Genomic DNA, 15,189 nt, shown 5'->3' with positions numbered 1-15,189 from the left:
TTGGATGGAAAAGAAAGGAAATGTTGTGGGAACAATATGAATACACTGTCACTTTACTTGTATCATAGGTTATCTTTTGGTAACCTTGAAATTCCTTATCATGTCTCGTGCCTATTTGATATAAATCATCAGTAGAAACAAAAAACAGCTTACAAATACAATTTATGAATGAAAAACTAAAACAGCTGGTCACTGTACCTTCAGCTAACATAACTCAAACTGCATTTGTTGGAGACTATTTTCAGCAGCGGGTGATTCCACATTGTGTGCTGTGTTTTGTACTATTGTTGAACTTGTATTGATCAAAAAAAGTCTGGGTAACTAAATGTGTTTGCAAGAGTATTCATAAATACTCTACTATAAAACCAGCAAACAGCTTGAATTTAGACCATCAAACTGACTTTTATCAAATGGAAAGGGGGGGGAAACCCTGTTGTCTTGTCAAACTGTGACGTGAGACCTGAAAATAGGTCATGGGTTACTGTTGAGAAGAGAAGCTGATATGTTTTAATGAGTGCACCCCCCCCCCCCAACCCCCCCAGAGAAAGACCCCATGTGGCTCACTGGTTCTCTGCTGAAGGAAGAACTAAGTTTTCTGTGTGACTAGGATAGGATACCTACAGTCCTAGGATACTAGAATAGTATGCAGTGCTTTGAACCCTCACAGGTTAACAGAAATTGTGTTTTTCATGGCACAGAGAATAAGATCAGGAACTGGTAAAAGTACATTTATTGACTTTGGACATGAGAAATTTATAAAAACTGCACAAACTATTGCCTATTTTCTCAGGCCTGTGAATTGTTGCAGTATAGTATATAATATTAGTATTTAAAGCACACAATATATAACAGTAGATGTATAGAGTGTGTATACACATATGGGTGTGCATGTATAAGATATTCTTTATTTATTTTTTTTTTTATATGGTGGACGGACAAGTGTGTACACAGGCTGCACCCACCGGGGAGTCCTGTGTTTGCTGTGCTATTTTGTGTGCTCACTCTGCAGACAAGCAGCTCTGGTCTCGCACCTCTCTCTTGCTCTCCTCTCTCTGACTTTGACCTTTCTGCTCGACCACCAGGAAGTGGGGGCTTGCTCTGTCTGTGTGTATGAATATGTGTGTGTGTCTGACGTATGCTGTGCTGTGCCTTAAGGTGTCCCTTGAACACACACACTATGTGGGCCACTGGGCGTGTGCTGCTGTCACATAAGCTACAGTCCCAGGACAGTGATGTGTCCTACACCCGCAAGGGGGGTGGGGGTGGGTCAGGCGGATTTGTGGGGGGGGTTATGTGAACAAATACACATAGACTATGTGTATTTGTTCACATAGTTTATGTGTGTGCTGGTTTGTCGTATCGGCCACACACATTGAGCATGGGTGCAGATAGTGAAGGACAAAAATGTCCTCTCTTCCCATCTTTCTCCTCTTAGTACTGTGTGTGTGACCATGTCCTGGAGCTGGGTTGTGTGGCGGCCAGGCCCTCCTTTAAAATGTCAGCGAGAGGGAAAGGGCACCGCTGGCTGAGCACGCTGTAAACACACCAGAAAAAGAAAACCTTTCGGTTCCTGTGTCACGGCGGTAAGAGATGGTAGTGTAGTTCATGCTAGGGAAGGAGCTTGTTGAGTTGGCACGACGACCTTTGTTTTATTCATGCATGATGAATATATAAGAAATAAATGTAATCAAATGAAATGGACAGTTTTCTGTGTAGTGATGGAGTCCCACCGCAGATACTGTTTTGTTTTTGAGGAAAGTGGAGAGCTTTACCATGGCAACACTGTGGGACAGTCCTTGATATCACTGGAGGCAAAAGCTTATTATTTGTTCATGTATTCCACATTGAAAGTAAGGTAGTTACCTCCCACTGCCTCCGAACAGCTATTGTCACTCATATTGCAGTTGAAATGCAGAATCCGAAATCCACAGAAATAATTGGTTGATATGAATGCATTGTAAGTGGGAAAATTTACCACAGTCCTTTTTTTCATATTGTACAGGTTTGTAGACACACAACAGGGTCAGTTGCAGCACAGTCGGCTACAGTAAGTGAGCGGAAAACAGCAAATGCATTGATTAAGGCTGAACTTTGTCACACAGTAACACTGTATTCAGACACTATTGAATAGAGTCTGTGGTGTTTGCTCCAATAGCTCAAACACGACATAGGTTGTCCTTCTAGAAACCATATGATGATTTGATGTAATTGGCTGATGTGTGTTATTAAGTGATGTTCATTATTGACGATTTATCTTATTTCTTGTCATTATCTTTTTCAGTTGTGATCAATGTACAGCATACATTGTTTATTTTGCTCAGTGCTATAAAACTCATCTGTTTCCTACAAGTATTATCTTATTCTCTGAACGCCAGTGGTGAGCCCTTTGTGGACTTAATTTGCCCTGGGTATGTCCCTGGGTTGCCCAATCATACTTGAAGAGGTTGTTGAGGTTGCATGCAGAGGAAGGATAAAAATCCTGCCACCTCTTTTCGTCCTATCATTAACAGCAGCAGCCAGTAACCATCCTGCTGTCTTCCTTTCACCCCCCCCCCCCCCCTTCTTGTGTGGTAGTTGTAATGTCATTGGGGCTGATTGGTGGGAGGGCGGATGGGGGCACATTAGAAACATTCCTTCTGTGATAAGCTGTAGTCGGTTACCGTAGCAACGCTTATTACCTGCATCCCAAGACAGGGGGGTGGAGAGAGACAGAGAGAGACAAAGAGAGGCATAGTGGGTCAAGAGATAGAGTGTGTGTGTGTGTGTGTGTGTGCACGTGTGTACTATCAAAAGGCTTTAGCTCATTGACTCTTCACTAGATGCTCTGGATCTGGTAACAGTAACACTCCCTAGGAATAATAGGAACCACACATACAACTGAGAACATCTCTATGGTGCAGTGTCGCTAAATTGTTATTTAAAGTGAACCATTTTCCAGTAATTGTGTTGTTTTACGTTTAAGTGTAGAGCATTTGACATTGAGTAGAGGTAAAAACTAACAGGTGAGATAATCTGGATGTTTAAAATACAATTCAACATCAATAGAACACAGAGGGTCTCCCTGCCTTCCATCACCGACATCTACACCACACGCTGCATCGGCAAAGCCTCCCGCCTTCTGGGAAAAGATAGAAGCATCAGGACACACACATCCAGACTGTGTAACAGCTTCTTTCCTCAGGCTATCAGACTCCTTAGGCCTCAGGGACTAACATGACACACACACACACACACACACACACACACACACACACACACACACACACACACACACACACACACACACACACACCTCATATTCCATTCCATTGCTGACTATTTGCACTGCATCTGAAGCTGCTCATGTTTGTTTATATTGATATGCAAACTAACACAATCCTTGCACTTCTACCTCAATAAGAGGTAAAAAAATATTTTTATATCAGTATTATAATGTGTTTGGTCACTTTCAGTTTAATACTTACTTTTTTTACCGCAGTGTCTTTGTTCTTTTGTCTTGCCCCGTTACTACCTGCACCTGTGCACTTAATATAGTCAGGGCTATTCAGTTTTTTTTCTTATGTTGTGTTTCTTCTTTCCTTGAAATGTGCTGTCTGTTGTCTGTGTTCTATGCCATTGTTGTAGCACTGTGATCCCTGAGAAATGTTGTTTTGTTTTACTATCTACACAACAGTATAGGATTGAAATGACAATAAAGAACCTTGATCCTTGAACCTTGAAAAGTGAACACATCTGTGATTTCCCATTAGAGCTTACTGCATGAACACTGTTATAAAAGAAGCTGTGAACACAGCTTTCTCACGTTTGTCCTGGTTTAGTGAATGCGGCTTGACTCCACATAGTGAGGTACTACAGAAAAAAAGGAGGAAAAGAAGTGGTGTGGACCTGATCCAGGACTGCTTCAGTGACTGCACAGTGATGACTGTGTGCATGATTCCAAAAAGTGCAGAGGAGACACCATAAAAAAAATAATGTCTTTACTATAACATAGATCATCTGTCCATGGACTTATACAAGAGTGTGATCATCTTTAACCAGGAGAATGGAATTTGTCTTCAACAGGAGAAAAAAAAAAGGAAAAATAGATAATTGATGAAAAGTGTTTGAACTGACAATTGTTATAATTGGTTCTTTAACATGGACCATTTTGTGATCAGATATTTGTTCTAATGAATCTGTTTCTGTTTTGTTGGATTTTGGCTATAAACAAATACAACTGTACAGTGCCTATAAAAAGTATTCACCCCCTTGGATGTTTTAGCCTTTTGACCCCAGTCAAAGCTTTATGGGAGAGTGGCAAGGAGAAAGCCACTGTTGAAGAAAACTCTTTTTAAATCATGAATTTAGGCAAGACAACTACGGCTTGGGAGAAGATTTGTTTTCCAGCAAGACAATGATCCAAAGCATACAGTGAAAGCTACACAGAAATGGTTTACTGACAACAAGGTGAATGTTCTGGAGTGGCCGAGTCAAAGCCCAGACTTCAATCCAATAGAGAATTTATGGACTGTTCAGGGCTGTTCACACCCGATCCCCACACAACCTGACAGAGCTTGAGCAGTTCTTCAAAGAAGAATGGCATTAAATTCCAATGACCAGATGTGAAAACCTAGTTGAGACCTATCCACACAGACTCCATGCTGTGATTGCAGCCAAAGGTGCATCTGCTAAATACTGACCTGAAGGGGGTGAATATATATGCAACACTGATTCCACCTTATGTCGTTTTATTTTCTTTGTAGAAACCTGTTTTCACTTTGACACTAATGAGGTATTCTTTTAAAATTGCTTTGTCAAAGTCGCCAACTTTTATTGCCCATGATTGATTTATAATGTCAATAAAAGGATGAAGGTTCTAAAGGGCTGAATACTTTTTATAGGCACTGTATATATGGAAGGACTTCATAATGACAAAATATTTAGTGGAAATGTGCAGAGGTGTTCTCTTCTTGTTGAGGACCAGATAGACAAAGAAAAGTGCCCACAATGTAAACACACACCTGTCACACTGACAGGTGGACAGGCACCCTGCCTCCTGTCAGATGGATCTTTCGGACAGATCAGAAGTAAAACAGGTTGTATCAGGTGATGTGAGAATGAAAAATTCTTTGAGGCAATCACAGCTGAAGTCTTTTTTCTATTATTCCACAGAAGAGCACAGCTGGATCCAGTGACTAAATGAAGTTCTTTGGTCATGGTTGTAAACATGCAAATACTTATTCTCATGTCTGTGGAACCTTTTAGCCTTTTTAGCTCATGATTTCTGTTTTATATTTACTGTATGGTTCAGTCGCAGCAGCTCTCATCAACCTGTTTTCAGCAAGAAGCTGTGTTGTACATATGTCAAAAATTGTTATGTTTCAACCTGCTCTTGTTCTCATCTAATTTATCACCAACAATCTGGAAACCATGCTAAGCATATAGAAACACACCTACAGTACAAGTATACACACAGTAGCTTCTCGTACAAGTGCGGAAGAAAGTGGACTCAGTAAATGTTTTCTAGCAGAGGAAGCAGAGACGGGCTGGACTGCAAATCTTCCTATTGTGTGTGACCATGAACTGTGTGTGTGTGTGTGTATATATATATTTATATGTAGTGTGTGTGTGTGTCTGTTAGGTCAGCACTACCTTTATGTTCAGTTATTGTTAGAAACCTTCCTCTGCGCACACACACATACTCACAAACTGTTGCAGAACATATACTGTCGACACACACTCACATACACATACAACTGCCCTGCAGGGTCACCCCTCATTCGTTACCATGGTAGTAGCACCGCCATGTGCTACCAGTTTGCACCTGGTGAGGTGTGTGTGTGTGTGTGCGCGTGTGCGCGTGCGCTCGTTGCACTATATGTGCTCACACTCCCACAGCCTCTAAGGGGAAAGACTTGCTGGTATTTCCAGAACCACAGTGTGTGTGTGTGTCTTAGTCTTACAGGAAGACTTGGATAATATCCACTAGTTGTAGAAGTCTTTTAACTATACTTCACATGATTAAACATCACATTGTAGAAACATTTCATTAGAAAATATTCAGGTTTCACATCTTGCTCATATTTGGCAATATCTCTGAAGTGTAAATATAACACGTCAGTGTGGGTGACGATCAGCAATCAAGATGTGGTAAACAGTCATAAGTGAACTTTTATATTCTCTCATTGGTGCAGCCTGTGAGGCCATTGTATCTCTTATTAACTGGAAAAAGTTAATGATGTGATCCCCAGCCAGATGTGTTCTGTCTTCAGTTTGTGATAAAAACATTAGATGCCACAAGCGGCATCAAATAATAATTCTTCATCAGCACAGCAGCAAAATAATCCGCCCTAGGTTTGTACTTTAGTAGTAGCCTGAGATCTCAAAAGCAGAAGACAGTAAACTTTCAGAGTAAAGGAGTTTGCATGTAACTTTCGTCTATAAATTTTATTTTAAATACATCAAGCTTGCATGGACGTTGAGCAGCAACTATTTGAATGTGGCTTACTGTAAACTGATTTCCTCGGATGACTCATAATTTGAACAGAAACCTGTAAATGTGCTTTTGGTTGTACTCAATAGTAAACACAGGAGGCAAATATTCTTCTACTTGTGGTAATTTCCAGTTTTCACTTAAGTCACTGTGGTTCAACAAGAGACTGAAACTCAGATTTCACTTGATGCCAGAAGGTGAAATGAAGAGACTTGTGTTCACTTAAAGTGGATACAATCTGCAAAGATGCACTTTTATACCAGTAACCTGCCTATAGAAATAAAATATTACACTAATTTCACAATTTAAATGATATATTTAAGAAAAATATAAAACATAAGAATAATATTAATAATTACCAGTTGTATAGGAATTACAATGCGTTTAAAATTTAAATGTTTAATTACATTTTTGCACAAAATGTATACTACAGCAAAACATTATAGTTAGTCATCACCCAGTCAGCTGTCATTGTAATGGTTATAGCATCTCTGGTTTCCTGATAAATGAACCATTGAAGTTCTGGAAAGTTTCCTTAATAGATGACTAAAATGATTATTCAATTACTACAGTAGAATTGTTGACGATGAAATGAAATAGGGGTACCCTGAAGACTGGCTTTTAGTTTAAGTAGGTAGGTACATGGTGCAGGATTTGACTGTCCTCATGTCTGTGCTATTATGAGGCTTTGATTGAAAAAAGAAAAGTTCATGAGAAAGTCTGTTTCTTTCCCCCTGCTTCCAGTGTGTGGACGCTGTGTCTGGCGGTGACTCGTCCCTGAAGCGCGTGGCGGTGGTGGAGGATTTCTTCGACATCATCTACGCCATGCATGTAGAGATCAGCCCAGACCCCGGCAAAGCACCAAAGCACGCTGGCCAGAAGAAAACCTACAAAGCTGTAAGCACATAGCGATGGCAGCATTAACTACATGTTTGGAATACAAAGAACATCACTTACCACGTCAGGAACGAGCTTTGTCTTTACTTCAACACTCCTGCTGATCGCAGCCTTACACTCTCACCTTGTCATCTCTCTCTTCCTTTTATGTTTACTCGATCTGCTTTTCCTCTTTCTCACAATATCGCCCCATACAGAGTGTATTCAGTCTTTCATAACTTGTGTCATCTGTTGAGACACACACACACACACACACACACACACACACACACACACACACACACACACACACACACACACACACACACACACAGTCCTCTCTTCCTCTTCTTTCAGACTTCATTCCTCTTTTACTGTGTCTGGCAGAAAGAGAAAAGAAACAGCGGCTTTTTCTTCTAACAGTTGGCACACTAGTCTAGTTTCAGTTTCAGATCACAGAGAACACAGACAGACATGTTCCCTTTTCACCTAGATATTTTTTCTAGTTTCTGATTTAGAACAAACAGCCTGTTACTTTTATTTAAAATACAGTATTTGAGTAGGAACTCACAGAAAGAGAGAAAACGAGCTAATTCATTATGAAACAAAACGTATACAGTAGGCCACACAATGTCAGTGTTTATTTGACACTGTGGAAACAAACTACTGCATAACTGAAATTTAAATTTAAACTTTATAAAAAAAAAAACAAAACAAAAACTGCCTCTCACAATTCTAAGTGTTATAACCTTTTGAGACCTGTCCTTTATTTTGGAGGCACATTAACATATACTGCCCTCCAAAAGTATTGGAACAGTGAGGCCAGTTCCATTTTAGCTGTCAATTGAAAACATTTGGGTTTGACTTTTAAAGATTAATTTGATTCCTTCCATTTTCAGATGTTTACGTTTGGATCCGATAAACAACTTATTTGAACCTACCCATTTCTCAGGTGACGAAAAGTATTGGAAAATGTAGACTTAAAATAGATTAAAGTAGAAAGAATAAGATTATATTTAGTTGCAAATCCTTCTGCAATAACTGCATCAAGCCATTGACATCACCAAACATTTGCATTTCTATTTTGCAATGCTTTTCCAGGCTTTCACTGCAGCCTCTTTCAGTTTTTTGCATGCTCTATAGGGTTTAAGCCTGGAGACTGACTTGGCCAGTCTAAAACCTACCACTTCTTCTGATGAACTCCTTTGTTCTTTTGGCAGTGTGTTTTGCGTCAGTCTCTTACTGCATGATGAAGGATCTCCCAATAAGTTTGGTTGCAGCTTTCTTTTTATTGGCAGACAAAGTTTTTCAGTAGACTTCTGAGTTTATTTTGCTTCTGCCATCATATGTTACATCAACTCAACTCAACTCAACTTTATTTATAAAGCCCTTTAAAAACAGCTTTGGCTGACCAAAGTGCTGTACACAGTTAGTCAAAAGAAAGACAAGCAATTAAGACAATACTTAAAACAATGAATAATAAATAAGAATAAATACATCTCAATAAAGATTATTGAACCTGTCCCAGAAGAAGCCATGCAAACCCCAACCCTCCACGGCATTTCACAGATGAGCTTGTATGTTTGGGATCATGAGCAGATCCTGTCTTTCTCCAAACCTTGACCTTTCAGTCACTTTAGTAAATGTTAATCTTTGTCTCATCAGTCCATAAAACTATCCCAGAATTTTTCAGGCACGTTTCTATGCTTTTTAGCAATGTCACACTTGTTATACGGTCTTTCTTTACAGCTCTCACAATGTTTCTGTCATCAACTGCACCAGTGGTTTCTTTCTTCTTTAGGACATCATCCAAATGGTTGTAGTGGCTATGGCTGATTTTCCATCTTCTCTCAGCTTCACAATTGCTTGTTTCCAGCCATAGACAGTTGTCTGCTTTTCATGTTGATTACAATAATAAACTATAAATCCAGTACAGGCAAAACCCAAATTTGAAATTGAGCGTAGACATTCAGTGCTATTCGTTGTTTGAAGAATCAGTGTAATAGGATGTAATAGGATTTGATGTAAAACCCAAATGTTTTCAGTCTACAGCAAAAAATAATGGAATTGGTCTTTGTTTTCCAATATTTTGGAGGGGGGTGTATCTACACATACACTGGCCACTTCATTAGGTACAGTTGCTTTGTGGTTCAGACTAAAGGGATGTTGATGTAAATGTTGGGATAAAGCTCAGGTTCAGGTCCGCTCTGCTGTCTCAGCTGCTGGCACTGCCCTCTTCTGGTCCAGCAGAGTAAGTGCAGCTTCTGCATACGTCTCCCTCACAGTACAAGGATTGAGCTCTGACTGCAGCTGTAATTTCTCTTCTCTTTTTCTGTTCTCCATTTGGATCTGTATCCTTGATTGTTTTGTCTTCTTTTTAAGATATTTGATATGCTCTCTGATCTCTGTCTTCTTGACTGTATGTGGAAAGGCCAGGACCTAATTACTGTCTCTTAGGAGTGCGTTTGCCTTGGCTCTAACCCCTCTCCACACACACAAACATACATCCACCCATGCCCACTGTTTTCCAACCCTCCTCTTCACTTCTTTTGTATCTTTGTGCCTCTTTTCCAAATACCATAATTGACTGTTTGATGTCTGCATTCACACAAACCGAGAAATTGATCTACATCATATTCCCAACACAACTGAGAGACATTTTTCTCTAACCCTAACCCTTTAAAAAGATAGACACAGGTTGAGCAGAAAACTAACAGAATGAAAACCTAAAATGATGATGTTTTATCTGAGGTGCTTTTACAGAGCAAACCTCTTTCAGATTGTTTAGAAATTGTAGCATTAAAGAAAAATACATTTCAAATTACATTTTGTTAAGTTGCAGTATTGATTTTGACATCTGCCTCGTACCTTCCTCACCTTACCACCAGTGCATAGCTCAGAGGGTCTTTTCCTCATTGTCCTTACAAAGCAGACAGGACAGATTAAACACCCTCTCTGTTGTTGTCTGTGTGTCTCTCTCTCAGATAGCTGAGACTTATGCCTTCCTGCCCAGAGAGGCGGTGACTCGTTTCCTGATGAGCTGTGGAGAGTGTCAGAAGAGGATGCACATCAGCACCACAGGACAGGACTACAAAGGTACCAGCCGAGCACTGTCCCTGTAACCCTCCTCAACCCCCCCTCCATTCTCCCTTTGCCCTCTCTGTTTTTCTCCTTAGCCCTCATTAAACAGAGGAGTCATTGGAGTGTCCTGTCTCTCTCCTCAATTAGCCTAATTAATGGCGTTTAACATAGAAAATGGCCCAGGAAATAAGCTAATTTTCTACCGAGTTGGGGGAGAGAGGGAGAAGGAACTGGTGCTGTTGGGGGCTGGGGGTGGGTGGGTACAGGGGTAAAAATGGAGAGAAAAATTAAGTAGAATACAGATGAAATCACAGAAGACAAAGAAAAGTGGTCACAGAGGAAAAATAATATGGATTTGATGAAAGAGAGGCTGCAAAAACTGAAAATTCTCCCATCACCATGTTCCCACAGGCTTTATGCTATTGCTGGAGAAAATTCACTGTGGGAAATGTAAAATCTGTGAAATTCTCTCTTTTGTATGAATTTTAATGTTGGATGGAAACTAAAAATATGAAGTATTCATTGAACGTAACAAAATAGTTGAATTACAAGATCTAATAGGCTTAGCAAACAATCAAACACACACACTTGGAGGAGCAATGAGGGCAGCCATGACACTTAGCTCAGTGTGTGTGTTGTGCCATGACTGGATGCCACTCTGAGACAGAGCAGCTAATTGCCTTCCTACCCTGTGGGGTTTCAACTCTCACACACACACACTGACAACCCCAGCTTAGTTTATTGCTATGCTGAAGTGAATCTCACTAAAGTTCAGCTGTGAATTATTAAATGCAATTAATCAGTGTTCACAGGTAGCAGGTTCCCTGTGTATCTGTGGGCACACGTATGTGGGTGTGTGTAACTGTAAGTTTCTTATGTAAAAACATGATCATTCTTTTTTTCGTGTGTAGTTCATAGGCTACGATCACATTACAGGCCTTTATGATCAATGCTGACTTTTTTTGTCAGATGTTGGATATTGGTCTATAATTGGCTTAAACCTCTGAGTAAAGTGTAGAAGTGTAGTGTAACTTAACTGAACTGTGAGTCACATGTCCAATAACAACAATTTCATTTATGTGACAGTCAAATGTGGAAACATCTAGATACTTCATCTGTAGGATGGCATCTGAAGATTATGACCAACAAACATCTTTGTAATAAAGTTGTTCATTTGTGTTTGATGTGATTATGGTTATGATAGTACGTCTCAGAATACACACACTCAGTGCATTTACATGCACTCATGTAACCAGGTTACTGAGAAAGTTTATGAAATCTCTTGAATCTTGAAATGCACTGAAGAACCTGGTTACTGCAAATCTGAGTATACATGCAGCAAAAGAGTTATCTGAGTTCTCATCTGCCCTAGGCTGATATTGGGAGCATGGTTCACAGATCTGTATAAAGACAGAAAAGTGTCTGCATTCTTTGTCCTGCACATGAAACCTGGTTACGTGTTTACATGGCGTGAGAGAGAAATCTACCTGGGGCGATCAATGATGATTTAGGTGATGACTGGCCTGTCTATTCTGCTAAGCAATATTGACCTGATCCTGTATTCTCAGCCATTCTGCAGATGCTCCAGACATGAGACACATCGAGGTCAACGTGAGAAAGGAAAGTTTAGATATAACTTTAGATATCAGTTTTGTAAAGCACAAAACAATTTTGCAGAGAATATGCTTGAACAGATGGTGTAGCTTAGCTTCTGTGCAAGCACACTACATCAATCTGCTTCTCTTTGTCTGTGTCGCAGCTCGAGAGGGTACTCTAATGTCAACTTTACTGCCTAGGTGGATAAAACACAACATTAGCATTTGGTGGGCTTAAGAGAAACTTCAATCACCTGCTAGTAACAAAGGGAGATAAAAATGTTTGAAAGGCTACAAATGTAGAAGCTATAAAGGGACATTTTTAAAAGCTGAAATGTAGAAAGAGATGATGACAACATTACTATATCTGAAGGGGAGTCATGACCGGGCGTCTCTTTTGTTAGGTCAAAATTTTTCACTACTCATCCCAGTAGACAGCAGAAATTGAGGCCAAACTAAAAGTGGGTGCTTGGTGAAATATCAAGTCTCTGACTCAGCCAACAGGTTTGTTTCAGTGTCACTAGTGACAGGGTTAAACACAATAAATACTTTCTGTTTGCCCTCTGATAGACGTGTACTTGGACAAGCTACAAATGTGCTGGCTCTTCTACTTGTTCTACATCTGAAGGTGAGTTACTTCAAAGGTGGTGAAAACAAATCTGTTTTCACTTTGACATGAAAGAGCAAAAAATTGACCATGATTTAATAAATTTAATAATATTAGTATTTTGCATATTCCAAAATATTTGTACACCATAATGTCCTAGTGCCAGGTGTGTATGATGAATTCCTCGACTGGGGAAAAAAAAAAGTATACTAACTTCTATTAACTTTATTAATGCCTAATGCCAAGTTCAAACAGATACAGTGCCTATAAAAAGTATTCACCCCTTTAGAAGTTTCATCCTTTTATTGACATTATGAATCATCATGGTCAATAAAAGTTGACGACTTTGACAAAGAATTCATGTCAATTAATTAAAAATATGTAAGATGAAATCAGTGTTTGCATTAATATTCACCCACTTCAGGTCAGTATTTAGTATTTAGTGAACAGCCCTGAACAGTCCATCCACAAATTCTCTATTAGACTGAGGTCTGGGCTATGATTCGGCCACTCCAGAACATTCTTCCAGGCCTTCCAGGGCCGTCTGCCAAGAAGCATCCCCACAGCATGATGCTGCCACTACTGTGTTTCACAGTGGTGATGGTGTGTTTGTGGTGATGTGCAGTGTTTAGTGTGTGCCAAACACTGCTTCTTGTCTGAGGGCCAAAAAGCACCATTTTGGTCTCAACAGACCAAAGAACCCTCTTCCACTTGACCATGGAGAGTTTCACATGCCTATTGGCAAACTCAAACTCAACTCCCATGAAGCTTTGACTGGTGAAGAACCTGTTGTTGTATTTACAGTCTCTCCTATCTTAGTTTCTGAAACTTGTAACTCCCTCAGACTAGTCATCGGTGTGTTAGTGGCCTCTCTCACCAGTCTCCTTCTTGTCACTCAGTGTGTCATATTCTTATAATTTCTTGATTATAGATCTCACTGGGGATGTTCAGTACCTTGGAGATTTTTTAGTATCCATCCCCTGACTTATGCTTTTCAATGACCTGTTCTCTGAGTTTCTGGGAATGTTCTTTTGTCTTCATGGTGTAACATGAATACTGATTAACCAGTGAAATTGTGTAATGTGAAAGTGACACAATGGGAACAGTCACTGAGGACCGATCTATACCTAACCTGTTTAACAAAAAGTAATGGAATAACAATATCCCTCTCCTGTCCTCTCCTCTCTAGAGAATGACAGGCCAAGCTCCCTGGCGTCGGAGGTGATAGACTACAACATGCCTCTAACTACCACCTACATGAAACAGATGAAGCTGCGTTGCATGAACAACAACAAGGTATGTGAGGTTACAGCAACAAAGGCGTGAGTTAACCAACAGACACTCTGCATTTTCTGCTGAGTTCTAAATTTGTTTCTGACTGTGCTGTCAGAGTACATATTCCTGTGCACTCTGAGGCCACAAGAGTTTTCTCAAGAGTGGATCAGAAGTAAATGTGTGTGTAAAATTGTGCAGCTGCTTTACAACAGGAGGTTGTTTTGTATGCCTGTATTGTTTGTTACAGGTGTGTAGGAGGGAACCAAGAGGAAAACTCCCACACACTGTCTCAGACTTGCAATTAAAACACAGTAATGAAAAAATATCAGTGTTTCAGTCTGATACTCGTGAAGGTCAGTGTACCAAAACCATTAGTTATTAAGTAAGAGACTGTTATTTTTATTCTACACAAAGAATGTTTGTACTGCCTTGAGACTTTTTTTGCCTTTAATCACTTGGCACAAGTGTGGACAGATTCTAACATCACTGTATGTAATGAATTCTCAATTAATTTTTAGTCTTTTAGATTAATTTAACATTTAGTCAATATCCAGGACATAGCAATAGTTGATATGTTTTGTACCCAGTGCCCAAATTAATGTCTTCAAATAGCATTTGCCTAATAAATGCATTAGCTGTGCTTATTATCTAAACTGTTAGATGTGGATTTAGTTGTGGATCAGGCTGGTTCGGCCGCAGGTGTGTGTGTGTGTGTGTGTGTGTGTGTGTGTGTGTGGACCAGTATGATTTTTTAACCTTTGGAGTGAGGAAATTTTTACAAAGTGATTTGAGCCATTTTACATTTACATTTAGTCATTTGGCAGACGCTTTTATCCAAACCAACTTACAGGGTAAGCAGTAAGGGTAGGCAGGGTAAGCGTGAGGATGTCTTGCCTAAGGACCCCTACTGGAAGTAGACACAGCTGGGATTTGAATCCCAGTCTTAACCTCACAAAAAGAAGGGTGTAAAGTTTAGGGTGGGGCAATTAGTTTTGATGGTTAGGGGTAGGGAAAGGCAGTACAGGTGATAAATTAAAAATCAATCAAACATGGATTAACATGACCTACATGACAGTAGGGGGCTAGGGAATGCATTATGTCAATAAGTGTCCTCACAATGATTGCCATACAAAAATGTGTGGCTTGTTTGATTTAAGCTCAGGACCTGAGCCTCGAGATAATTAGCTGAGGAGAGAGAGAGAGAGAGAGACACACACTGTAGTGCCAATTTATTTTGGAATGCCAATATCTGTCTGTATCTGTCTGTCCAACATACACAACGT

General features: G+C 39.9%; 1 protein-coding gene across 3 annotated transcripts in view; it reads left to right on the top strand.

Moving 5' to 3' along the window:
• LOC113167307 (nucleolar protein 4-like) overlaps nucleotides 1-15,189 on the top strand; it is a 109,906-nt gene that overhangs the window by 20,815 nt on the left and 73,902 nt on the right. For all 3 annotated transcript variants that reach the window (XM_026367810.1, XM_026367809.1, XM_026367811.1), the window contains 3 exons: nucleotides 7,217-7,369; nucleotides 10,333-10,444; nucleotides 13,821-13,927. In XM_026367810.1, coding sequence (XP_026223595.1) covers nucleotides 7,217-7,369; nucleotides 10,333-10,444; nucleotides 13,821-13,927 — 372 coding nt within the window. The remainder of the gene's footprint in view (nucleotides 1-7,216; nucleotides 7,370-10,332; nucleotides 10,445-13,820; nucleotides 13,928-15,189) is intronic.

This window comes from Anabas testudineus, chromosome 7 (assembly GCF_900324465.2).
Source record: "Anabas testudineus chromosome 7, fAnaTes1.2, whole genome shotgun sequence".
NCBI classification, from domain to species: Eukaryota; Metazoa; Chordata; class Actinopteri; order Anabantiformes; family Anabantidae; genus Anabas; species Anabas testudineus.
The sequence above is the reverse complement of the archived record's forward strand: the minus strand, read 5'-3'. Positions and strand labels throughout refer to the sequence as shown.